Source organism: Podarcis bocagei (genome assembly GCF_964188305.1).
Source record: "Podarcis bocagei genome assembly, chromosome: 10".
NCBI classification, from domain to species: domain Eukaryota; kingdom Metazoa; phylum Chordata; class Lepidosauria; order Squamata; family Lacertidae; genus Podarcis; species Podarcis bocagei.
In genome coordinates this window covers 11,792,477-11,819,959 of record NC_138135.1, presented here as the reverse complement: position 1 = coordinate 11,819,959, position 27,483 = coordinate 11,792,477, and the positions used below count along the sequence as shown (strand labels likewise).

The 27,483-nt window shown below is 47.1% G+C and overlaps 1 protein-coding gene across 1 annotated transcript in view; it reads left to right on the top strand.

The window, feature by feature from the left end:
• Positions 1–6,541: 6,541 nt before the first annotated feature.
• Positions 6,542–27,483, top strand: part of ITIH5 (inter-alpha-trypsin inhibitor heavy chain 5) — a 54,826-nt gene continuing 33,884 nt past the window's right edge. Inside the window, exons 1-3 of the mRNA XM_081209902.1 lie at positions 6,542–6,801; positions 24,775–24,819; positions 26,377–26,540. Coding sequence (XP_081066028.1) covers positions 6,682–6,801; positions 24,775–24,819; positions 26,377–26,540 — 329 coding nt within the window. The 5' untranslated portion in view covers positions 6,542–6,681. The remainder of the gene's footprint in view (positions 6,802–24,774; positions 24,820–26,376; positions 26,541–27,483) is intronic.

Here is a 27,483-nt window from a genome sequence, read left to right as displayed (position 1 = left end):
ACGTGTGTTATTGGTGTTTAGTCATTTAGTCATGTCCGACTCTTCGTGACCGCATGGACCAGAGCACTCCAGGCACCCCTGTCTCCCACTGCCTCCCGCAGTTTGGTCAAACTCATGCTGGTAGCTTCGAGAACACTGTCCAACCATCTCGTCCTCCGTCATCCCCTTCTCCCTGTGCCCTCCATCTTTCCCAACATCAGGGTCTTTTCCAGGGAGTCTTCTCTTCTCATGAGGTGGCCAAAGTACTGGAGCCTCAGCTTCAGGATCTGTCCTTCCAGTGAGCACTCAGGGCTGATTTCCTTCAGAATGGATAGGTTTGATCATGGGACTCTCAAGAGTCTCCTCCAGCACCAGAATTCAAAAGCATCCATTCTTTGGCGATCAACCTTCTTTATGGTCCAGCTCTCACTTCCATGCATCACTACTGGGAAAACCATAGCTTTTAATATACGGACCTTTGTCGGCAAGGTGATGTCTCTGCTTTTTAAGATGCTGTCTAGGTTTGTCATTGCTTTTCTCCCAAGAATCTTCCATGTGAAGGCCCTTCAAATATTTGACGATGGCATTCATATCACCTCTTAGTCTTCTCTTCTCCAGGCTAAACATACCCAACTTCATCAGCTGTTCTCTCACAAGGCTTGGTTTCCAGAACTTTCATCATGGTGATTTTTTTTTTTTAATCACCTAAAAAGTGGAAGAAAACTGGATTATCAAAGGCAAATCCCTGTGAGCCCATATACCAGGGATGGGGGAATCCTGTGGTTCACCAGAGATTAGTGGACTCCAACTCCCATCAACTGCTGCCAGCATCAACAATAGCCAGGCATGGTGGGAGTTGTGGTTTCTGGAGGGCCACAGGGTCCCTATCCTCTACCTTACAGGGCAGAAAAGTCCCATGGGAAACTTAGCAAAACAAATGCTGTCAGACCAACTTATTTGCGTGTGATGGCAGTACTTACCCAGGGCACCACTAGGTGGCGGGATGTGCTCAGTTATAGTTCAAAGGCGGGGAAAATAATTTAGCTACGGATTTCACATTATGCACAGTGGTACCTCGGGTTACAGACGCTTCAGATTACAGACGCTTCAGGTTACCAACTCCGCTAACCCAGAAATAGTACCTCGGGTTAAGAACTTTGCTTCAGGATGAGAACAAAAATCGTGCTCTGGCAGCGCGGCAGCAGCAGGAGGCCCCATTAGCTAAAGTGGTGCTTCAGGTTAAGAACAGTTTCAGGTTAAGAATGGACCTCTAGAATGAATTAAGTACTTAACCCGAGGTACCACTGTACTTGTGTTGTTTAGTTGTTTAGTCATTTAGTTGTGGCCGATTCTTCGTGACCCCATGGACCAGAGCATGCCAGGCACTCCTTCCACTGTCTCCCACAGTTTGGTCAAACTCATGCTGGTAGCTTCAAGAACACTGTCCAACCATCTCGTCCTCTGTCATCCCCTTCTCCTTGTGCCCTCAATCTTTCCCAGCATCGGGGTCTTTTCCAGGGAGTCTTCTCTTCTCATGAGGTGGCCAAAGTCTTGGAGCCTCAGCTTCAGGATCTGTCCTTCCAGGGAGCACTCAGGGCTGATTTCCTTCAGAATGGAGGTTTGATCTTCTTGCAGTCCACGGGACTCTCAAGAGTCTCCTCCAGCACCAGAATTCAAAAGCATCAATTCTTTGGCGATCAGCCTTCTTTATGGTCCAGCTCTCACTTCCATACATTACTACTGGGAAAACCATAGCTTTAACTATATGGACCTTTGTCGGCAAGGTGGTGTCTCTGCTTTTTTGTACTTGTATTTTCAAATAAAGCAATCTAGCTCCGGATTTTGTGCACTTTGATCCCAGTACACGGCATTCCCAGAACTTGCATAAACAAACAACACACTCCAACTCTAGAAGCCCCCACACATGTGAACCCAGAAACCTCCCCTCTATGATCTTGGCTCCAGATTCCTGAGTAAGAAATAAATAAATCTGTCAGTTTTAGTTTCTCTGCATTTGTTGTTTTTCTGATCGCAAGTCCGGTTCTTCACATTTCCACATCAGTCTGTGAGTTTGTTTAGGTTTTTTTAAATAATAAATGTTCTCATGGCAATGCACTGGCTTTTTAAAATTATTATTACTACCTGTCCTTCCCTGTAAGCTCCCAGGGCAGGTCGCACATTAAATAAAAACCACATTAAAAAGCATTTAAAACAACTTGTGACTTACAACCATAAAAGTAAGATGGGTCCTAAAAACACATTTGTGTATGTAATCTTGCCTTACAGAGATATTTTTGCGAAGCGATTTCACCTAATATAATGCATTCTTTCTGGTCTTGGCAGGGGGTTGGACTCGATGGCCCTTGTGGTCTCTTCCAACTCTATGATTCTATGATTCTATGTTCACTAATAGATGCATTTTATACATACTTATAGGGACGCGTGTGGTGCTGTGGGTTAAACCACAGAGCCTAGGGCTTGCCAATCAGAAGGTAGGCGGTTCGAATCCCCGCGACGGGGTGAGCTCCTGTTGCTCGGTCCCTCCTCCTGCCCACCTAGCAGTTCAAAAGCACGTCAAAGTGCAAGTAGATCAATAGGTACCGCTCCAGCGGGAAGGTAAACAACGTTTCCGTGCGCTGCTCTGGTTCGCCAGAAGCAGCTTAGTCATGCTGGCCACATGACCCGGAAGCTGTACGCCGGCTCCCTCGGCCAATAAAGCGAGATGAGCGCCGCAACCCCAGAGTCGGTCATGACTGGACCTAATGGTCAGGGCCCCTTTACCTTTACCTTATACATACTTATGCACATCCGAGGATATACTTTTTGTTTTGTTCTTTACATATTACTTGACTGGAGAAGTGCGTTGCAAAATCTGAAGATGTGTGGTATTCAAAGGATGGCTCAATTTCGATTTACATTCCTTGTTGGCATCCATCTGTCTTGGGAGACAATGGAGGAGTGTGCCGTTGTCAAACTTTTGGAAGGTTGCAGCACCTGCTGTGCCTGTAGAGACTGATATGGGAGAGACATGTTTTGTTGCAGCTGGGGCAGGCAAAGGCGTCCAGCTGTGCTGCTGCAGATGCACAATGGCGTTTCTTCCAGTGGTCTTTCCTCCTGTGGTCAGATAGTGTGAATTAGGTAGGTTCACCTTGAATGCAAATGGAATCAAATTCCTCCCTACTCCAGAAGAGACCTCCAGCTACTCTGCTCTCTCTGTGCTGTTGCAAACGTTGCGAGTACTTTCAAGCATAACTCATAGAACAGTTTTGTCTCCTGCACAAATTTGTTTTGAATTGGTAAATACTGCAGTCATTTTTTTTTAAAGTTATGGGGGGAAATGTCAGGTGTGCATGCAGGAGCCAGGCCCTGTGATGAATAGGACTTTGCAGGACTGAGGTCTTCCTAAGTTTGTTCTGAAGAGGGAAGGTGCAGCCTCACAGGTGAAGCATATTTGTAACTCACAGCACCTGGTGGCAAGAGCTGGGAAGGGATATAAGGTCAGCATTTCCCTTTGGCTCTTTGCCACAGCAACACTTTCCCTGCGTTGCTGCGTTTGACTCCCTGCTTCTTGATCCTCGGACCCCTGACTTCGTGACTCCTTGCTTCTTGATCCTCGGACCCCTGACTTCGTGACTCCCTGCTTCTTGATCCTCGGACCCCTGACTTCGTGACTCCTTGCTTCTTGATCCTCGGACCCTTGACTTCGTGACTCCCTGCTTCTTGATCCTCGGACCCTTGGCTTCCTGACTCCTTGCTTCTTGATCCTCGGACCCCTGACTTCGTGACTCCTTGCTTCCTGACCCTCGGACCCTTGGCTTCCTGACTCCTGGCTTCTGGACTCCCATTCCTGCTCCCACACCGCTATCTTGCCCTGGTCCCAACGTCCCCAGCCGGGACTTCGATCGCCCATGAACTGGACTGTGACAGGAAATTACACTACAAAACTAGCTATACAATAAACAATCAAACAGACCCCCCCCCCCAAAAAAAAACCAGGAGCAAGAAACATCAGCAGCAAAACATGCCACCAATTTCAAAATCATAAGCAATCGCATTTCATGCCCCTCATATTGATTTTTTGCCACCTCCGACCGCTGTTAAGGACACAAGAACACTCCAGGTTGGGGGTTATCTGGTCAGTTGGCAATGGTGCTGATAGCAAGCATCATTCAAGCCTGGGAATAAATTCACAAGAGGAATTCCTATTCAGTTTCCTGCAGTTGTTTCCCCTGCTGGTATGGAACTGGCTCCGAGGCAGAAATAACAGCTGGTTGTATGATTAGCTGGCAAGTCAGGACAGAGTGTGTGGGTGGGTGTTCTTATTTGACCTCCAAGAGAGCTGGCAACCTTTTTCGGGCTGGCCTTGGCCCAGGACTGACCAGTTGCCGACAACTAATGTGGAAAGGCAGGTGATGGCACAAGCAGCTCACTGTCACTTTGGAGTGGAAACGTGTTCAGATGTTTCATTCTGGAGCATGCAGGCCACTTTGCAGGGCGCAGCTCTTGCGCCGAGCCCTGCAGACACGCCACACGGCCGAGCATGTACTCATTCATGTAACACACCTGTTTGTTTGGGCACAGTTTTGTTCCTTGGGAGCAGCCAAAGAGCAGAAACAAGCTCGCATCCGCATGTTCTCGTTTGTGAAGCGTGCAGTGCCAAACAAAACAGACACTCAAAAGCTGTTCTTGACTATCAAAAGGAGAGAGGGAGATGAGAGAGAGAAGAGGAATGGCTCTCAGTGGCAGATCATCTGTTTTGCATGCAGAAGGTCCCGGGTTCAAATCCTGACAACTAAGCAGAACTAGGACAGACCCTGATCTAGAATCCTGGACAGCCTCTGCCAGTCAGTGAAGACGTTACTGAACTGGATGGACCAACTTGGTATACTTTATTAATTAATTAATTAATTAATTAAATTTATATGCCACCCTTTCGTCAAAAGATCTCAGGGCGGGTCCACAAGATAAAAACATGAGATAAAGCACAACTAAAACAGAAACAACAAAACAAGAACCGTCCTCCCACAAACACATTTAAAAGGCTGTAGGAATATTAATCAGCCAAAGGCTTGGTTGAAAAGGAAGAGCATTCTACAAACAGGGGGCCACTGCAGAAAAGGCCCTTTTTCATGTGGGTACCCTCCAGACCTCAGGTGAAGGAGGCACGTGAAGAAGGGCCTCAGATGATGAATGCAGAGTCCAGGTCAGTTTATAGGGTGGGGAGGAGGTTCTTGAGGGTCCTGAGTTATTTAAGCCAGCTTCCTATGTTTCTAGGGGAACGTGAGAATTGGTTGTTCTTAAGTTGTGGGTGAACACATCAGACGACACAGCGATTCTTCAAACAGCTCTTGTTTATTCACAGACCCAGAACAGAACTGAACTGAAGGGTTCCGCCAGCCTGCTTATATAGAGCTCCACTACAACGCAACAGTAACAACTTTCTGTAACTATCCAATCACTGAACATCACTTTCAATTCCTTATTTGCATATGTGGACCTGAGTGAAAACTATCTACAGTATCCCCCTGCTGGCCCAGGGTGAGAACTTCAGTACATAACAGTTGCCATGATACACCAGTCCTCCTCTTAGCCGACAATGCAGAAAGCTTCCTTTCCTTCAGCTACTTTTGGTGGCTGTGGAAGAAGAGAGAGGCTAGGACCTGCCGGGTTTCCCACAATTAATTCCTGCAGAAGGCTGCCTAGTTATTTCCATGAGGATAGGTGGTGGGGCTCGGTTCTGCTGGAAGCTGTGGCCTGTAATCCCAGGGCGAAGTAAGCAATAACAGCACTCTTCACATGCACCAAGGCACCACCTTAGCCTTACCTTACATCACCCAGAGCTTTCAGCCTGATGCTGGGAGAACGTAAGAAGAGCCTTGGTGGATCAGGCCAGCATCTCGGTCTTACAGGGCCCAACCAGATGTTTGAGGGAAACCCGAAAGCAGGACATGAGCACATCTGGGACCAGGGATGAGAAAATCTGTCAATACCAGTTTCTCATTTCCCCCCCCAAATACAGCTCTCCACACTTCCCCACCAGTTTTTAAAAAGCCACTATGAAAATTCACACAACGCTACACAAACATCTGTTTGAATTCCGCTTTGCACATCTTTGCAAGCCGTTCCCTGCAAGACAATGCACATTCGTGTGCCATTGTAAACAATATAGCCACTTGTGTGTAGGCACTGTATATGCATTCCTGCACACATTCCTTCGCATTGCAAAATTTGGAACAGCGTGGATTTTGGTGGGCAGCCTTGTTTTCGGCTCGTGCACCCTTTAGGAAAGTGCAGAACAGGTGGGCTCACCTTTAAATGCAAACTGAATCGAATCCCACCCCCTCCCTTCTCCCTAACTCAGCTGAATCTGGAAGAAATGAAACCCAGAATCTTGGCCGAAGCAAGCGCTGCTCCTGAGCAACTAGACTTTATCAGGAAATCCAGCAAGATCAGCTTGTGTTTCCCTTTCTGGTAAATTAAACTTGAGCGAGGAAACCCCGGGCTTGGCTATGAACTCTGGCAGAAGGGCTGGGTCCAGGGGAGGAGAGTAGGGCGAGGCGAGCAGCCAAGCAGACTGCTGTCAGATGCTTTCCCCATCTCAGTGAGCGGCAGGCTGAAGCCGCAGCAAATACCTCCCCCCCTTCCACAACTTCCCCATCTTTTCCCACCCAGTTTCTCTAATTTTGGCTTGTGTTTTCCACCATGATCTGGCTGGTATGGCTTTGCTGTCGTCTCTTGGCCGTTTCTGCACAGCAAGATCCTGAACTCCTAGCTAGGGACCTAGAAGAAGCTGAGATTTTGGATTACAACCTCATTGACAATGTAAGATCTTTTTTAATAATAATAATAATAATAATAATAATAATAATAATAATAATAATAATAATAATAATGGTTTTATTATTGCTGTGGGTTTGTGGCCAGATTATAGGAGACTGTTAACGGGCAGGGAGCAGAATAACTGAGAAAGGGTGTGTGGAGCTCAGCTCTTGTGACTTGAAGAGAAATCCGACATAATTTAGCAAGCAAAGCTTTTCTCCTAGCCCAGTGGGTAAAGGTTCGCTGGTTTTCTTCCTGCGTGTCCAGCTGCTGTTAAAATAAAAGGGTGGGGTAGCTGAAAAAAATTAAAAAGTGGCAAGCTTAATTAAAGAAAAGACCTTTGCAATTGTCCCTTATATGCAGAGTTGGCAAGTTTAGCCTCTGAAAGGGTTCCCTTATCATATAATAAGAGTTCTACGGGAAATGCAGCCAGCTGCTACCATTTCTTGCAGCGCTTTATAATAATAATACAATAATAATTTTTTATTTACGGTATACCTCGCCCATCTGGCTGGGTTTCCCCAGCCCTGCTGGGCGGCTTCCAACAAAATGTTAAAATACAATAGTCTATTAAACATTATAAGCTTCCCTAAACAGGGGTGCCTTCAGATGTCTTCTAAAAGTCTGGTGGTTGTTGTTCTCTTTAACATCTGGTGGGAGGGTGTTCCACAGGGCGGAGGCCACTACTGAGAAGGCCCTCTGCCTGGTTCCCTGTAACTTTGCTTCTCGCAGTGAGGGAACTGCCAGAAGGCCCTCACAGCTGGACCTTAGTGTCCGGGCTGAACGATGGGGGTGGAGACGCTCCTTCAGGTATACTGGACCGAGGCCGTTTAGGGCTTTAAGGTTCAACACCAACACATGGAATTGTGCTCGGAAACATACTGGGAGCCAATGTAGGTCTTTCACGACCGGTGTTATATGGTTTCAGCGGCCGCTCCCAGTCACCAGTCTAGCTGCTACATTCTGGATTAGTTGTAGTTTCCAGGTCACCTTCAAAGGTAGCCCCACGTAGAGCGCATTGCAGTAGTCCAAGCGGGAGATAACTAGAGCATGCACCACTCTGGTGAGACAGTCCATATGGTTCTTTCACAGAACCATAGAATTGTAGAGTTGGAAGGGACCTCTGAGGTTTTCATCAGCTAAAGAAAACCCTAACTTTGGAGGGGTGATAGTCACACCTGGCAAATAAATAAACCAATATGCACACTTAAGGTGCAGGAGGACCCTATTCTTGAAGGCTGGATTTGATAGCCCTGCTTAAACATGAATGATGCCACCACAAGTAGCTAAATAAAACCTCCCTTTTCAACTGCAGTATATCTTGGTACTGAGGACAAACAGCTGTGGACGTTCATCGCCCGGCTTGGATGCTTCCTGTAGCCCTCTCTGCTTGCTTAATATAGTTTCCTTGCCTCTCAGTTTTTTTCTGTGCTGAAGGATAACTGAGATATCTGAGCCAGTGTGGTGTAGTGGTTAAGAGCAGTAGACTCGTAATCTGGTGAACCAGGTTCGATTCCCCGCTCCTCCACATGCAGCTGCTGGGTGACCTTGGGCCAGTCACACTTCTTTGAAGTCTCTCAGCCCGACTCACCTCACAGAGTGTTTGTTGTGGGGGAGGAAGGGAAAGGAGAATGTTAGCTGCTTTGAGACTCCTTCGGGTAGTGATAAAGCGGGATATCAAATCCAAACTCATCTATTATACTGTGATTCTTTTTTGGGGAGGGGTTTGCTGTATATTGCCCTGCAACCCATCCTGATGATGGACATTTTGGAATGTCAATCAATCTGGCTCGTCAGAATACTAGGCTTCAGCTGTGATCCTATGCACACCTACTCGAGAGTAAGGCCCACTCATCCTGATGAGACTTTCTCCCAGGTAGACATAGGACTTTACTGTAAATAGACCTTTGGTCTGATCTAGGAAGACTGTCCTTCCATTCCCAACTCTCTCAGAAGCCAAGGTCAGAATGCTCAAATATCCCTTCATCTGTCTTGGGGTTGCACCTCGCCCCTTTGGACAATTTCGAGGTGCAATCTCTGGTATCCACGGGTTGTTTTCTCAGCTTCCATAGATTCTCTGTGTTTTGTTTGGGATCTCATGCAAAGCGAGGGGCGTGTTGTCCTTTACACCGCAGGAACACCTAACTAAACAAGCCTGAGGAATTCACTAGGAAATCTTGGGTTGAAAGGCAGGTGAGAGGCAAACACGCAGAACAAAAGGAAATAGCAACTTTTACCGTGGGGGGAAAAATAGGTGATCTGGAGGTGATCTGGAGGTTCACCGGAGGCTATTGGACGCCAAGCCCCATCAGCCCCAGCCATCAAGGGCAACAGGCAGGGGATGATGGGAGTTGGAGTCCAATAGCATCTGGAGGGCCCACCTGCAAGTTGCCCACCACAGGCTTAACCCTTTCCATGCCCACTGCTTTCCCTCTGCAATTCTGCCACTGGCCACAGGGGCAATTTTCAGTATGTTTTACCTATGCATCTTTCGTGAGAGGCGACTCCCTTTGGGAGAGCAGGCTGAAAGGAGGGCTTGAAGTAGAACAGCAGCAGGCTGGGCAAGGGTTAGGCAATCCTTATCCTCCCCCCTCCTGGCAGCTTAAGGCAGCCACTTAAAGGTAAAGGGACCCCTGACCATTAGGTCCATTCGCGGACGACTCTGGGGTTGCGGCGCTCATCTCGCTTTACTGGCCGAGGGAGCCAGCATACAGCTTGCGGGTCATGTGGCCAGCAGGACTAAGCTGCTTCCGGCGAACCAGAGCAGCGCACGGAAATGCCGTTTACCTTCCTGCTGGAAATGTACCTATTTATCTACTTGCACTTTTGATGTGCTTTCGAACTGCTAGGTGTTCTCCAGCATACAAGTACTCCCTGGTGTGTATGTGTGAGAGAGAACAGCAGTTTTGTTTACATGACCAACAGCACTCATGCTTGGACACTGGAAACAGAAGGAATAATGGTGGCAGTGAAGCACTCGTTGCATTTTGCAGGAAGAGCAAACATTACCTGAATGGTTTCATACCATTTGCTTGGCAAGTTCCACAAACCTCTTGCAGTCTTCAGCAGTCTTACACTCCTGTAAGAAGAAGAAGAAGAAGAAGAGTTTGGATTTGATATCCCGCCTTTCACTCCCCTTCAGGAGTCTCAAAGCGGCTAACATTCTCCTTTCCCTTCCTCCCCCACAACAGTCGTGAATCTGGGCCCATAACCTGTTGTTGGGATACTGCCAGGGAGATGGAGGCATCAGGCAGGCCCCCAAGTTGTCTCCGGACAATCACCGGTCTCCTGTGGAACAGCATCAGTCAATTAGCGACACGAGCCTCAGAGACTTTCCAAGACCCGTGAACACCCTTTCAGCAAAGTGTAAGTCTCCACAACGAAAGATGCAGACAAGAGAGCATATTTACAACTTTATTCAACATAGTTCAGAACAAAGGAAAAACATGACTGCTTGCCTCTGTGTCCAGGAAAACAGCCAGAATACAAAAGCTATATACAAACGGAAGTTCCCAGCAGACAGTGCTGGGAGTAAACAGGCATGTGATACACAACAATCATGCCTGACCCTTTTAAGGTGGAATGAAACTATATCCTAACACTGCCGCCCCACGTGGACACAATTATTAAGGTTAATGGGCTAAATAAGGCCACAACTTTATTGGTTACAGGTGATGAGCGGTATTGGCTTAGGCATTGGTCCTAACCAACTATATCCGGCTTCAGCCCGTCTGCTAGAAGTCCGGGAAGGGTTAACCATCAGTAGGGGGAGTCCTGCTGATGCACATCAACTAGGAACTACCCCGGGGTCACCGCTAGGGTGTGTGCCTTAGGCCCGCACCTCCATAGGCTTTGGGCAGGGCCACGCCCCCTGGAATCCTTTATCGGACTACCCTTCAATATGTGGGGCAGGTGATGGCGCTACCTCCCCTCTTCCATCTGCAGAACAATACCAATGCCTAACCACCAATACCAAGAAAGTTGTGACGATTTGCTACGAGGTAGGCGAAAACGAAGTGGCTGCTGCCAGTTTGCCAAGTGGAAAAATTCTTACCAGGCCCCTCAATGGTGACCAACCAAGGTCCATAGCAAGGTCAAGGAACAAAACCTTAAAGGGCGGGAGGGTGGGAAACAGGAACAGCTGATAGGCAGGAAAAGAGGGAGATCCCCAGCCATGCCTGCGTTAAATAGGGCAGGCCACGCCCCCAGAGCCAGCCGATTGGCTGGCCAGGGGGTGACGCGGCTGGGGAGTCCCCCAATCGTGCAGGGGCTGGGCTCCAGCCGCCGTGCGCGTGGTGGGGCCGTGACACCCGCAATCCCACCTCCTCTGCAGGGCGGAAGTGGCTTTGGGGTACAGTTAATGTAACTAAAGTTGTTTACAGTGTATTCATCAAAGGCGAGGAACTGAAACTATGGAACCCCCTTCCACAGGACCAACCTGGATGGCTTTAAAACAGGATTAGACAAAGTCATGGAGGAAAGAGCTACCAATGGTTATTTGCCACAATGGCTCTGCCCTGCCTCCACAGTAGTAGTAGTAGTAGTAATTTTATTTATACCTCACTCTCCCCGGCCAGAGCCAGGCTCAGGGCAGCTAACACCAGTAAAATTACAGTAAAAACACAACGGGTGGGGGGAGGACCAATTTAAGATACAGGTTAAAATGCAATTTTAAATGCAGCCTCATTTTTAAAGTAGCCCATAGATCAAAACCATAAGGGGAGGGAAACATAAGGGTCAGACTGAGTACCATACCAAAGGCCAGGTGGAATAGCTCTGTCTTGCAAGCCCTGCGGAAAGATGTCAAGTCCCGCAGGGCCCTGGTCTCTTGTGACAGAGCGTTTCACCAAGTTGGGGCCAGTACTGAAAAGGCCCTGGCCCTGGTTGAGACCAGTCTAACCACCTTGTGACTTGGGACCTCCAAAATGTTGTCATTTGTGGACCTTAAGGTCCTCCACGCGGCATAACAGGAGAGGCGGTCCCGTAGGTACGTGGGTCCTAGGCCGCATAGGGCTTCAAAGTAGTGCTTCTGAATACCAGTTGCTGGAAACCACAGGAGGTGAGAGGGGTCTTGTGTTCGAATCCTGCTTGTGGCTTCCCACAGACATCTGGCTGGCCGCTGTGAGGGAATGATGCTGGACTAGATGGGGCCATTGGCCTGATCCTGCAGACTCTCCTTACGTTCTTATATCCCCACGTCCAGATGTTGTTGGACTCCAACTCCCATCGTCTCCAGCCAGTCTGGTCAGTGGGGAGGGAGGATGAGAGTCGAATTCCAGCAACATCTGAAAGGCTACAGGTCCATGTGGATTGCTTGAAATAGTTTTACAGAACTCTGTTTCCTATTTGCAATATTTTGGAATCTGGGCCCAGGTTTCCCCAGCCTAGTCGAGGGGGCTTTACTCCTTCCGGTTCATTCTATATTTAAGTCAGAGAAGCCTTTCCAAAATCCAGGGGATTTCTCTGCAGTCAAAAAGGGGTTGCAGAACTACATTTGAGAGATCAGCTTAGTTGCTGGCTGGGCGGGAGACATTGCAAAGGAATGACTTGGCTGTAGGATATATTAACGTCATTCACTTTTCCGCCCCGGGGCAGAAATAAACAAATGCCCACACTTGTTGCCAGGGGTTGTTGTGGTAGCGCTGGTTAACATCATCTGTTCCAGCGAGAGGTTTATAAAGCTGTCAGCCCGGCCCGCTGCTTTGATCACGTGCCCCTCCTGTGGGTTATTGCTTTGCAAGGACAGAAATGCAATCTGCAAAACGGTCCGGCAATTGCATTTTCTACACATCTGCTCTGCAGGTCTTGTTTCTTAGCAGAAAGTTCTACAGAAAGGGCCACCGGGTCAGCCAGGCATAAGCCAAATTGCTGATAGGTCTGCCCTCTGGGGTTTTTCACTGGGGAATTATTTTTTATTTATTGTTGTTGTTTAGTTGTTTAGTCGTGTCCGACTCTTTGTGACCCCATGGACCAGAGCACGCCAGACACTCCTGTCTTCCACTGCCTCCCGCAGTTTGGTCAAACTCATGCCGGTAGCTTCGAGAACACTATCCAACCATCTCGTCCTCTGTTGTCACCTTCTCCTTGTGCCCTCCATCTTTCCCAACATCAGGGTCTTTTCCAGGGAGTCTTCTCTTCTCATGAGGTGGCCAAAGTACTGGAGCCTCAGCTTCAGGATCTGTCCTTCCCGTGAGCACTCAGGGCTGTTTTCCTTCAGAATGGAGAGGTTTGATCTTCTTGCAGTCCATGGGACTCTCAAGAGTCTCCTCCAGCACCATAATTCAAAAGCATCAATACTTCGGCGATCAGCCTTCTTTATGGTCCAGGTCTCACTTCCATACATCACTACTGGGAAAACCATAGCTTTCACTATACGGACCTTTGTCGGCAAGGTGATGTCTCTGCTTTTTAAGATGCTGTCTAGGTTTGTCATTGCTTTTCTCCCAAGAAGCAGGCGTCTTTTAATTTCGTGGCTGCTGTCACCATCTGCAGTGATCATGGAGCCCAAGAAAGTAAAATCTCTCCCTGCCTCCATTTCTTCCCCTTCTATCTGCCAGGAGGTGATGGGCCCAGTGGCCATGATCTTCGTTTTTTTGATGTTGAGCTTCAGACCATATTTTGTGCTCTCCTCTTTCACCCTGTCGTACTCCTTTCCCGATTTTGAACCAATCAGTTGTTTTATTTATTAATAACATTTTATTGCATGATGCATTTATTGTATTTAAAAACACAGCTTTTTCTTCAAGAAGCTCATAGTGGGGCACATGGTTCTCCCCGCTTATTAAATCTCCACAACAACCCTGTGAGGTAGGTGTAAAGGGAATTGGGGGTTGCTTGTGCGTAGAGGGTGCGGGTGCTCTAGGCAACGTTCCCTGGCTAAACCTTTCCCTGGCTGGACAGCCTTTATTCCGTGGCTGTCTCAGTCACTGGCAGAATCCGCCAGTGGGCGTTTCCTGAACTTCTTCCAACATAAAAACTCCTTGACACCAAGTCTCCGCCTAGACTCCCTGCGTGGAAGTCTTCTGCGCAGAGTGGGCGTGGCCAGCGGAGGTCCTGGACTCTCCCTGCTGGTCTCTGTGGAAGAGCCCTGGAGCTCTCTCTCCGAGGTCCTTCCCTGCTCCCCTTCCTCCCAGGTGTCACGCTGATTTCCTTCCCCAAAGGAAGTGTTTTCTCTCCCTCTGCTGGTCCCTTCTCCCGCATCGTCGGAGAGCCTTACCTCCACTCTTGGCTCCGATGGCAGTTCCCTGACAGTAGGTTAAGCTGAGAAACAGTGTCTGGCCCAAAGTCACCCAGCTGAGTTTCATTTCTGAGAAGGGATTTGAAGTCGTATCCCAACACTGTAACCACTACACAGCACTATCGCCCCATCATTTCCCCCCATCATTCCCCCGCAAAGATCTTTATTGAAACTTAACGTATATACACAATAACCAAAATTCCCAATGATTCCCACACATAAAATATAATATCTAAATTACAACAGCTGCATAATTATACACTTAATTATAAAACCCGCTACCCTCCACTTCCCTCCACAGCAATTTGACTTCTTTATATTTCTTTCTTCCTTTCCCCCCTTGCAATCTATAATAAATTATTTTTGTTAAATTCTGATTTGTCCTTCTTTCTTTATTGGTTTTGTTGTCATTTTTAGGATGATATTTTGACATATAATCTTCGAAATACTATCATGATAACTTGGCAAGTGTACATTTTTACATGCCCAATATCTGCTTCAAATTCTAGAAAACCTTTAGATCAAGGGTGTTGTGTTTCAGCCATGAGTGTGTATGTGTGAATGTGGCCCCCCAGGCCACACTATATGGCCCCCAGAATCTTCCCTAGGCAACACCCATCTCTCTGGGCTACAGCCCTAGTCAGCACTTCTTGGATCTCCTCTCCAGTGCATTGGTCTGGTTGCAATTATTATTATAATTATAAATATATTTAGATCCCACCTTTCTTCCAAGTTGGCAGTTTACAACATTTAAAAACATCATCACAGAACACAGGGCAATAAAAATAAACTAGCTAGAGACAGCAACGGCATGTGTTCCGGAGCTGAGAAAATATCTCTTGCTTGCCTAGACTGAGGATTGAGAGGTGAGTGTGACTTTTGCATGGTTGGGATGTAGCCTGCTGTACAAAAGCATCTTGTTTGTTCTGTTATGTACTGAAGTTCTCACCCTGGGCCAGCAGGGGGATACTGTAGATAGTTTTCACTCAGGTCCACACATGCAAATAAGAAATTGGAAGTGATGTTCAGTGATTGGATAGTTACAGAAAGTTGTTACTGTTGCTTTGTAGTTGAGCTGTATATAAGCAGGTTGGCTGAACCCTTCAGCCCAGTTCTGTTCTGGCCTGTGAATAAACAAGAGCTGTTTGAAGAATCGCTGTGTCGTCTGATATGTTCACCCACAATTTAACGTGTTCCTTCCACTTTTGGCTCTGGTCATGACCACCCTTGGCATGCAGTCCTGGGAGGGCTGGTGTCAGGAGCAGGGCAGCAATAACTCACATGGTGCTAGTGAAGTTCTCTCTCTTTATTCAAAGAAACAACTCAGGAGTCCAGGCCTAGTGAGCGCAGCAACTCTTCTCCGCAGGTTCCTTCCAATCTGAGGCTCCTTCGTCTTGCCTGTCTTTGCTACGCTCTCTTCATACCTCTTTGGGTTCTGGGAGACCCGGCGGAAGGGAGCTGGTTGCTTCAGGAAGGGGAGACAGCCTGGCTTCCTGACCAGCCTGACTCATTTCTGCTTCATGGCCTCCCTCCTCTCCAACCTCTGCTTCTGCCTCTGATTCTGGGCTGCTCTCTGCCACAGACTCTTCCTGCTCACTAAGCCCTGTTGCCTCTTCAGCTTCCTTCTCCTCCCAGTCTGCTTCCTCTTCTCCTTCTGACCACATTGTCGTCCCACCAGGCTCTGAGCTTTCTTCCCTTGGGGTTCTGCAGCTGGTGTCTCTCACCATTCCTATGCTTCCATCCAATCCATGACAGCTGACCATGAAGGAATGTGGTCAGTGGAGAGGAGTCCATTAGGGCAAATGGGTCAGTGCTCCAACAGCCTCAGGATGTCCTCACCTGCCAATCTTCTTTCTTACAACCAATTCAGAAGGTAGCCTTGGCTGTTGGATTCCTCCTTGGTTTTCAGTGTTGCACTAGAAGAACTCAGCAGGAATGTGGAGGAGGACAAAGCTAGATCTAGTCGGATCTGCCTGCCGTTTGCTCTGGCTCCCCCTACTGTTGAGCTCCCTTCCTTCTGCCCTACCAGTTCCAATAGGAACCAGCAGCGAATGGAGGTAGCCCTCCCCACACCCTCAATGAGTCAAATTGCTGGAAAGAAAATGAATGAAGGTGCCATGTTGTTGTTGTTGTTTAGTTGTTTAGTCGTGTCCAACTCTTCGTGACCCCATGGACCAGAGCACGCCAGGCACTCCTGTCTTCCACTGCCTCCTTCAGTTTGGTCAGACTCATGTTGGTAGCTTCTAGAACACTGTCCAACCATCTCGTCCTCTGTCGTCCCCTTCTCCTTGTGACCTCCATCTTTCCCAACATCAGGGTCTTTTCCAGGCAGTCTTCTGTTCTCATGAGGTGGCCAAAGTATTGGAGCCTCAGCTTCAGGATCTGTCCTTCCAGTGAGCACTCAGGGCTGATTTCCTTCAGAATGGATAGGTTTGATCTTCTTGCAGTCCATGGGACTCTCAAGAGTCTCCTCCAGCACCATAATTCAAAAGCATCAATTCCTCGGCGATCAGCCTTCTTTATGGTCCAGCTCTCACTTCCATACATCACTACTGGGAAAACCATAGCTTTAACTATACGGACCTTTGTTGGCAAGGTGATGGCTCTGCTTTTTAAGATGCTGTCTAGGTTTGTCATTGCATACTTTGCAACAAAATCACTTCCATTGTCTGCAAGAGAATGGTGGAAACAGATGCAGAGGAGGTATAATAATAATAATAATAATAATAATAATAATAATAATAATAATAATAATATATTCATACCCCGCCCATCTGACTGTGTTTCCCCACCCACTCTGGTCTGCTTTCAACAAAATATTAAAATACAGTAATGCATCAAACATTAAAAGCTTCCCTAAACAGGGCTGCCTTCAGATGTCTTCTAAAAGTCTGGTAGTTGTCATTCTCTTTGACGTCTGGTGGGAGGGTGTTCCACAGGGCGGGCGCCACTACCGAGAAGGCCCTCTGCCTAGTTCCCTGTAACTTGGCTTCTCACAGTGAGGGAACCGGCAGAAGACCCTCAGAGCTGGACCTCAGTGTCTGGGCTGAACGATGGGGGTGGAGAAGCTCCTTCAAATATACTGGACCGAGGCCGTCTATGTGTTTTGACACTGGGGAATGCGTGACTTAGCTCTAGCATCTTGGCATTCCAGCCTCCAATGTAAACAGTCATAAAAATCTCATTTCTGGGAGGCAAATCAGCAGATATAAATTGACAGCAAGGAAAATTGTAGGGTGGGTGGGAGGCAAAATATACCCTTACATTCCTGAAGTTCCTGTTCCTTTTCACCAGGGATAGGGGGAAAGGGCTTACTGTTCACTTTTAAGAGGGAGATTCTGTAGAAACACTTTCCCTGAACACAATCCTTTCTTCCTTGCCAGAACATTGCACATAATTTGCGAAATTCAGATTGCACCCTCATCAGGAAGAACTTTATAACAGTAAGAGCTGTTGGACAGGAGAATGGACTCCCTTGGGAGGTGGTGGGCTCTCCTTCCTTGGAGGTTTTTCAGCAAAGGGTGGGTGGCCATCTGTCATGGATGCTTTAGATGAGATTCTTACATTGCAGGGGGTTGGACTAGATGACCCTTGGTCCCTTCCAACTCCACAGTTCTATGATTCTATTATATATGTGAGTGTCTGGAGGCAGTTGGAGGATGGATGGCGGCTAACAGATTGAGGTTGAATCCTGAGAAGGCAGAAGTATTGTTTTGGGGGGACAGGAGGTGGGCAGGTGTGGAGGACTCCCTGGTCCTGAATTGGGTAACTGTGCCCCTGAAGGACCAGGTGCGCAGCCCGGGAGTCATTCTGGACTCACAGCTGTCCATGGAGGTGCAGGTCAATTCTGTGTCCAGGGCAGCTGTTTATCAGCTCCATCTGGTACGCAGGCTGAGACCCTACCTGCCCACAGACTGTCTCACCAGAGTGGTGCATGCTCTGGTTATCTCCCACTTGGACTACTGCAATGCGCTCTATGTGGGGCTACGTTTGAAGGTGACCCGGAAACTACAACTAATCCAGAATGCAGCAGCTAGACTGGGAGCTGCCGCTGAGACCACATAACACCGGTCTTGAAAGATCTACACCGGCTCCCAGTACGTTTCTGAGCACAATTCAAAGTGTTGGTGCTGACCTTGAAAGCCCTAAACAGCCTCGGCCTAGTATACTTAAAGGAGCGTCTCCACCCCCATCGTCCACTGAGGTTCAGCTCCGAGGGCCTTCTGGTGGTTCCCTCACTGCGTGAAGCCAAGTTACAGGGAACCAGGCAGAGGGCCTTCTCAGTAGTGGCACCCACCCTGTGGAACGCCCTCCCAACAGATGTCAAAGAGAAGAACAACTACCAGACTTTTAGAAGACATCTGAAGGCAGCCTTGTTTAGGGAAGCTTTTAATGTTTAATATACTATTGTATTTTAATATTTTGTCGGAAGCCGCCCAGTGTGGCTGGGGAAACCCAGCCAGATGGGCGGGGTATAAATAATAATTATATTATATTATATTATATTATATTATATTATTATTATATTATATTATTCTAACATCTGCTTAAAAACCTCTGAGGATGGAGGGTCCACCACGTCCCAAGGGCATCTGTTTCACAGTCCACTGGCTCTCACTGTCTAAATCCATATAATCCAATGTTCCTATATCAGTGCCTCTGTTTTGGGGCCTGCCATTAAGATCACCCAGCTAGTTACAACTGCTGAGACCAAGCAGGAGGGAGCTGACAGGCAGAATCGCCCTCTGGGCTGGCTGGTTGTAAGCAAGAAGGCAGGCAGGCAGCTGGGGGCTGGCTGAGAGCAGACTGAGGTGGTGGGGCAGTCCCCCCCCCCTAGGGTTGCCATGTGTTGAAGAGCAAAAAAAGAGGACACATTTGCAGACTTCTACTTTTAACTATGGATCTCTATATCAACTCTACCCATGGAAAAAAGAGGACGTGCCCTGGGAAAGTAGTAGATAGGTAGCCGTGTTGGTCTGCCATAGTCAAAATAAAAAAATTCCTTCCAGTAGCACCTTAAAGACCAACTAAGTTAGTTCTTGGTATGAGCTTTCGTGTGCATGCACACTTCTTCAGATACACTGAAACAGAAGTTGCCAGATCCTTCTATATAGTGAGAAGGTGGGGAGGGGTGTTACTCAGAAGGGTGGTGGGAATGGGAGATAGGCAGATAGCTGAGAGAGCCTCTTGACGACTCTTAACGACTGTAATAGGTCTTACAGGAAAAGGCAAGGGGTGGGAATGTATCTCACTATACATAACTAAACCATTTCTCACCTTCCCACCCCTTGCCTTTTCCTGTAAGACCTATTACAGTCGTTAAGAGTCGTCAAGAGGCTCTCTCAGCTATCTGCCTATCTCCCATTCCCACTACCCTTCTGAGTAACACCCCTCCCCACCTTCTCACTATATAGAAGGATCTGGCAACTTCTGTTTCAGTGTATCTGAAGAAGTGTGCATGCACACGAAAGCTCATACCAAGAACTAACTTAGTTGGTCTTTAAGGTGCTACTGGAAGGAATTTTTTTATTGTGCCCTGGGAAAAGAGGACATATGGCAACCATTCAATGAATGGACCAGCCTCCATTGCTACATGCGCCAGCTAAAAGCAACTGTTGAAGTGAGCTTCCTATGTAGGAGAAAGCCGTCCTTCAGATCCCATTCAGGACCTTAAAGACTAAGACCAGAAAGTTGAATTGTGCTTGGAAATGAGCTGGCAATCTGCCAACTGGTTTGAGAACTGGTGCCTTCTGTTCAGCTAGTTACAGTCAACGGTCTTGCTGCAGTTAAAGCCAATATGGTGTAGTCAGTGCTGGATTTACGTATAAGCTAAACAAGCTATAGCTTAGGGCCCCACTCTCTTGGGGACCCCCCCAAAAAAATTCAGTGTTAATATACTTCTTAATTGTACAGTGGTGCCTCGCAAGACGAAAAGAATCCATTCTGTGATTCTCTTCGTCTAGCGATTTTTTCGTCTTGTGAAGCAAGCCCATTGACGGATTAGCGGATTAGCGCTATTAGCAGCTTTTAGCGGCTTTTAGCGGCTTATCTGCTGATCGGATCAGCTGATAAGCGGCTTAGAGGCTTAGAAAAAGGTGGGGGGAGGAAAAAACCCCGCAGGAACTCGCAAGACATTGTCGTCTTGCGAAGCAAGCCCATAGGAAATTCGTTTTGCGAAGCACCTCCAAAACGGAAAACTCTTTCGTCTAGCGAGTTTTCTGTCTTGCGAGGCATTCGTCTTGCGGGGCACCACTGTATTTCAGTTCAACAATTACCTTGATAAAATACACATTTTGTTATGTGCAACTGGCTTCAGATACCTATTAGGTCCATAAATTACCATATAGCATATATTCAACACAAAAAAACAGCAATAATTTGTTGTTGACAGTTGCCCATATAAAGGGCCTCATTACCTTCAGTAGCTTAGGGCTGTGATAGGAATTTTGAAGTCTTAGATATATGTTAAATGTTCATAAGTGTACCAACTAAGCACATACATAGATCAGCACAGGAAGACCGACCCGAAACAATTTTTGAAAACCATTTTTGATTCCCAGACTGACCAAATGTTTTCCCTGCAAGGAGGGAGGGGGTCAGGGAGCCTCCCCATTGTCTCAGGAATTGAGTAATCAGCATTTTAATGGGTGACAGACTATCAGGAAAGACAATCAGGAAAGGCAATCAGATAACCTGGCAAACAGGAAAAACAACATTCAAATTTCTGTTTTAGACCACCTTTCTGTGATGTAGGCATGATGTATGGAGGGGTGGTCTTGAGCTCCAGGGCAGGGAATTTAAAATGTCTATATAAGGCCTTGTGCCCCATTGTTCTGGGTTCCTCCTCCCTCCTGCATGTGGTGAGTGAGGACCCCATTGCAACAGATCAATAAAGATCAGGCTTACTAGCTGCTTTGCTTCTCAATATTCTCTGGTTGGCCTCTGTTATTTTCTCCTACCAATAGGGAACCTACGTAAGGACTCTATATGGGCTCTTGGATACCCCATAAGGGGAAAAGGGCAGATTTTGTTTACAACAGGGCCTCATCAAACCTAAATCCAGCCCTGGGAGTAGTGGACAATTGTTATAACTATTATTATTTATTAAATTTGTACACTGCCCTTCAGCCATAGATCTTGTTACCGGAAAAATCCGAGGGCTCCCTTGGACAAAAACAAAGACACCAACCAGGATAACTTGGAGCAAAACAGCAGCCTGTAGGCTTGGCCTTTATTGAACTGTTGCAACAGGGTGTTCCCCTCACTCGCAGGAGAGAGGAAAGACCCAGAAAGATGGTCTGCAAGACCTTATAAAAACTTTTGAAATTCCCATCCTCCAGGTCCAGCCCACCCCCAGAAACATCATGCATACATTACAAAAAGGAGGGGTTGACATCATGCATACATTACAGAAGGGGTTGACATCATGCATACATTACAGAAGGGGTTGACATCATGCATACATTACAGAAAGGAGGGGTTGAGGGAGGAGTTGTGGTGGTAACCTGAGTGTCCTGTCACCTGGCTGGTTCCTTCTTTCCCCCTGCCCATGAGTCACTTCCAGGAGACAAAGGGGAGTTTGCAGTTTCCTGCCCCCAGAGGGAAGATCTGATCATTGTCCTTTGTTTCAGTCTGTGGTGAATCCACTGTTCTTTGTGATTTTGATTGTCTTCTGTCTGGGATTATCAGGGTTGGCATAGCAACTGGGCAGGGCTCCTGTGGATGTGCTGGGATGGTGAAGGGATTATGGCTGACCAGAACCAAGCTACCCCCCTTTGATAGTCCTTGTCACATGGAGTAAAATAAAATGGAACAGTGCAAATCCGATGTATGGTTGATTTTCTATGAATTTATAACAGAAATGTGGCGTATGTGGTGTGTGAGTGTGAGTGCGAGTGAAGTTTGTGCAAACAGAATGATTGGGGTGGGGGGTTCCTGCTACAATCTCCAGGACCTGGGAGACTAGACTTCAAATCCGCACCCAGCCATGAAGTTCTCTGGGTGTTCTTGGTCCAGTCACTCATTCTCTGCCACAACAGGGTTGTGGTGAGGGTAAAACAGGGAGAGCAATGTACCCCTTCCCCTTGAGCTCCTTCGAGAAAAAAGAGAGGGCTATAAGTGAAATAAATAAATAAATAAATAAATAAATAAATATGAAAACATCTCAGAAACAACAGCTGTTCCAAGGCAGTCCCATGTATAACAGATCAGTGGGGTCTTATCTGTATTTTACCAGAGCATGGATTGCAGTAGCACGGCTGCAACGTGACTTACAAAATTCTAAAAGGTTCCCTGCGTAGCTGGCTCTGTGTGTGTGTGTGTGTGTGTGTGTGTGTGTGTACACTTTATGGGGATAGCTTGGCTTTGCGCCAAGGACCATGCATTCCTTAGCTGGACTGCTGCACGTTCCAGCATTCAAACCAGGACACAACCCGGCGATAACTTGGCAATACAATCACAATTCCATTTTCGCAGCTTTGTCCTGTAAAGTTGTTTGCTTTCAAGCACACATGTGTGTGTATAAATATAAGGAGAACTTGACGGTTAAACAAGCAATCGCTCAGTACAAAACTGTCCATGACTGCAGCCGTTTATTTCTCAGTTAAAATGATTTCTTTCCTTCGCCAGGGATTGCCAGTGTGCTATCCATGACTCCTAGTGGTATAAGAAATGGAGAAAGACTTGCGCTATTATGCTTTCTCCATGCCACACATAATTTGTGCAAACTTCCATTATGTTTCTTCTTACTCACTTTTTCTCTAAACTAAAAATTCTGAAATAGGACAACCATCCCTTGCAGAGAAGTGCAAGAAATCTTCATTCCATAATAGTTCAGTTGGTAGAACATGAGACTCTTAATCTTGGGAGACTCAGCTTCATTAGAAATATATAAGAAAGGTCCAGTAGCACCTCAGAGACCAACTAAGTTTGTTCTTGGTATAAGCTTTCGTGTGCATGCACACTTCTTCAGATACACTGAAACAGAAGTCACCAGACCCTTATATATAGTGGGAGGGTGGGGTGGGGTTTTTTTCAGGAGGGTAGCTGGAGATGGGTGATTGACTCAATGGGTATGGAAAACCTGCTGACGACTGTTAACGACTGCAATTAGTCCTACAGCAAAAAGCAAGGGATAGTATGCAGATGACCAAAAATAGCTTTAGCATATGTAAAGGTAAAAGGACCCTTGACCATTAGGTCCAGTCGCGAATGACTCTGGGGTTGCAGCGCTCATCTCGCTTTACTGGCCGAGGGAGCTGGCATTTGTCCGCAGACAGCTTCCGGGTCATGTGGCCAGCATGACTAAGCCGCTTCTGGTGAACCAAAGCAGTGCACGGAATCACCATTTACCTTCCCACTGGAGCGGTACCTATTTATCTAATTGCACTTTGACATGCTTTCAAACTGCTAGGTTGGAAGGATTGGCATATGTAATGAGACAAAAATCCAATACAGTGGTACCTCGTTCCAGAGGTCCGTTCTTAACCTGAAACTGTTCTTAACCTGAAGCACCACTTTAGCTAATGGGGCCTCCTGCTGCTGCCGCGCCACCAGAACACGATTTCTGTTCTCATCCTGAAGCAAAGTTCTTAACCCGAGGTACTATTTCTGGGTTAGCGGAGTCTGTAACCTGAAGCGTATGTAACCCGAGGTACCACTGTATCTCTATTCAGACCAGGTCTCTCCATAGTTTTCAGCATAGTGATAAGTTGTAATTCAGCAACTTCTCTTTCAAGTCTGTTTCTGAAATTCTTTTTGAATTCTGAAATCAGCTTCGTTAGGTTTGTGTTTTTTAAAAATGTGTTATAACACTGTGACACCAGATGGTGCTGTGGAGTCCCGTCTTTTGGCAACGTGATTTCCCATTATGAGGTTTACAACATATTTTCCTGAAACCATTTTTTGTGTGTGTCTAGATCCAGCCAGGATTGTGGGTTCAAGTCCCACGTTGGCCAAAAATATTCCTGCATTGCAGATGGTTAGACTAGATGACTCTTGTGGCCCCTTTCCAACTCTGTGCTTCTCTCCATCTCAAATGGAGAGCTCTCTTTCTGCATGATACTTCGTTGACGTGATCTCTTTTTTGGCCTGCCTTTTGGCCACCTTGTTAACATTCTTGATTTCCTTGCAACAAATCTTTCTTCAGCACCTGCTACATTGTTTTTTCTGAAAAGGAAACCACGATTGTGGGGACCTTACGTTTCTGGAAGTCCCGGAGGGTAAATGGGGCCGGCCTGAGTTTGGGACCCCCAGTAGGACACAGTTTCCTTAAGGTCCTTGCCGAGATTATGGATAGAGTTGAACCCGTGTCAAGCTCCATGCGGCATGGGGCCCCCTCTATCTGTACCTCTACATAAATTTTCTCTATGTTGGGGTGGGGCAACTGGTATACCTGGCAGTCCATGAGCTCCGTCGAGTTGCCTTGGTGCGTTGGGCCCCGGGACCTGGGGCTCTTGGATCGGTCATCTGATGCCTGGAGTCGGGTGGGCCGAGCCCGACACACCCGGGCGATGTGTCCCGATTTTCTGCACTGCCTGCACTCTGCGTTGCGGAAACCTGCAGACCAATCATACTGCTACATTTTTCTAGGACCAATCAGACTGCTGCATTGTTCTAGGGCCAATCAGGCTGCTGCATTCTGAATCCTATTGTTCTAGGACCAATCAGACTGCTGCATTTTGGATCCTATTCAACTCAGTACATAACACCAATGAATAACAGTGTCCCTACCTTTACAGGTTGCTCGAAGAGTCCCAAGGCATAACCGGTTTCTGCAGAGATTGGTAGGTTCACAGTGCTTACTATTTCCCTACAAAAAGCTGTTGTCTTTGCAAGAAAAGAAAGGATGAGTTTGCAAGTTTGTTTGCTTGTTTTGTTCCCAATATTTCTAGACTTCTTTTCACCGTAGAGGGTCACAAAACAGTTCACACAGCAATCCATAGATCAACTCATCCACCAAAGTAATACGACGCTTAAAACAAACAAAAACTGCAGGTGGAAACATAAAGCGCAACTTACTTAAGTCTCCTGCTGAAATGGAAAGGTCCTCATCATCAAATATCTGAAGTTCAACAGGGGGGCTTGTCTGATCTTGGCTGGGAGAGACTTGCACAGAATTGGGGCCACAACAGCTCCTGGTAGAGATAAGCTGTACATCTAAACCATTGGTTGCAAGTAACAGAGACTCCCTCTGAGGATCTCAGTGATCGGGTAGGGAAATGAAGTCCTCAAGATGTCCTGGACTCATGTTGTTAACACTTGCAGATTAATACAAGAACCTTGAGCTTGGCAGGTAACTTATGTGCAAGCTCTTAAGCACCGGAGTTACGAGCCGGCAATATTCTGTGTTGCAACAGCAGAGATCATTCAGTCGGTAACTTAAGGGTTAATCCTGTTAGTGTTAAACTCAACTAGCCAAGGGGGAAGATGGGTGGAGGTGTTGCTTAGCAACCAGGCAGCATGACATGAGGCACTCTGATTGGCTTTGTAGTTCAGAAAGCGCTTCCTTCTCTATGCATCTACACTAGGAATCCCCAAACTTGGCCCGCAGATGTTTTGGGACTACAATTCCCATCATCTCTGACCACTGGTCCTGTTAGCTAGGGATGATGAGAGTTGTAGTCCCAAAACATCTGGAGGGCCGAGTTTGGGGATGCCTGATCTACACAATCATGTGGGGAGACACCTGTATTACACCTGAGGGTTTCAATATGTTTTTGGACTCCCACCAGCTCTTTTAGCATGGCCAGTGGAGCCAAGGGGGTTGTGCGATTTGTAGTCTGGCAAAACCTGGAGCATCGCAGGTTCCCCATCCCTGGCTTACTATTAAGAAAACCTCAAAGTAGTTTAAAAAAAACACAAAAAACTGGGGAGGGGAAGGAACACACATTACAGCCATTTGAAAAAGTGCAATTATCAGAAGATGCACATTTGGAAATAATTACGAGCGATTATGCCACACCCACCGGGGGTAGCAGAACGTAAGAGGAGAAAGTTGGCTATCCCCAGCAGTGTAGAAAACCAATTGCCCTTCTGCTCGTAGCGTTTTGAACCACCCATCCGGAATCAATGATCTTGAGGAACGTGCCACGTCCTGACTTCACCTTTCGTGAATGATTTGCAACTGCTAAGCTGAGTTCCCCGCCTTTCACAAACTTCCATTCACACCCAAGGAGACTCCAACACTCCTTTGCCTATGGGCCTTTCATGCAGGGATTTGCTTGGCAGTCTGTTATGAATGAAAGCCGTTTGTACTCAAAGCTCAGAGAGCTGTAATGGATTGCTGGAGGTGCATCGACACGTTGTGATGCCGCTAAGGAATGGCTGCTCTCTTCCAACAGGAGACCAGGCCCCGGATGTCTGAATTCTCGGTGAGATCCACAATCATTTCGCGCTATGCATTTACGACCGTCTCCTGCACTTTGGTGAACAGCGGATCGGAGCCCAGGGAAGGCCAGTTTGAGATGCAGATACCCATCACTGCCTTCATCTCCAATTTTACCATGTAGGTGAGAGGTTTTGCTAGCCTGTGGCTAGGAATGAAGGGATTCACATTGCATTTACAGACAAGACATATTTGCACTTTCTGAAATGATAACACCCCCCCCAAAAAAACCCCAGCACACCAAATTTCTGGAATTTGATCTCGCAATAGAATGTAGGGATACCTTTTCATATACAGTGGTACCTCTGTTTACGAACTTAATCCATTTCGGAAGTCCGTTCTTAAACCGAAACTGTTCTTAAACTAAGGCACGCGTTCCCTAATGAGGCCTCCTACCACAGGTGCCTTTCCACTGTTCGGATTCTGTTCTTAGACTGGGGTAAAGTTCGCAAACCAGGACACTATTTCCGGTTTTGCAGAGTTTATAAACTGAATCGTTCTTAAACAGGACTGTTCTGAAGCCAAGGCACCACTGTACATCGTGGTGAGATGTAGTGCATTCGGGTATTCCAGCATTTATATAAACCAGTTTTCCCCAAAGTTTTTTCTGGGCCACTGCCCTCTTGGTTCCATACACTCATCCCTAGTGCCCCCTGTTGTTTAGTTGTTTAGTCATGTCCGACTCTTTGTGACCCCAAGGACCAGAGCAAACCAGGCACTTCTGTCTTCCACTGCCTCCCCCAGTTTGGTCAAACTCATGTTGGTAGCTTTGAGAACACTGTCCAACCATCTCGTCCTCTGTCGTCCCCTTCTCCTTGTGCCCTCCATCTTTCCCAACATCAGGGTCTTTTCCAGGGAGTCTTCTCTTCTCATGAGGTGGCCAAAGTATTGGAGCCTTAGCTTCAGGATCTGTCCTTCCAGTGAGCACTCAGGGCTGCTTTCCTTCAGAATGGAGAGGTTTGATCTTCTTGCAGTCCATGGGACTCTCAAGAGTCTCCTCCAGCACCATAATTCAAAAGCATCAATTCTTCGGCGATCAGCCTTCTTTATGGTCCAGCTCTCA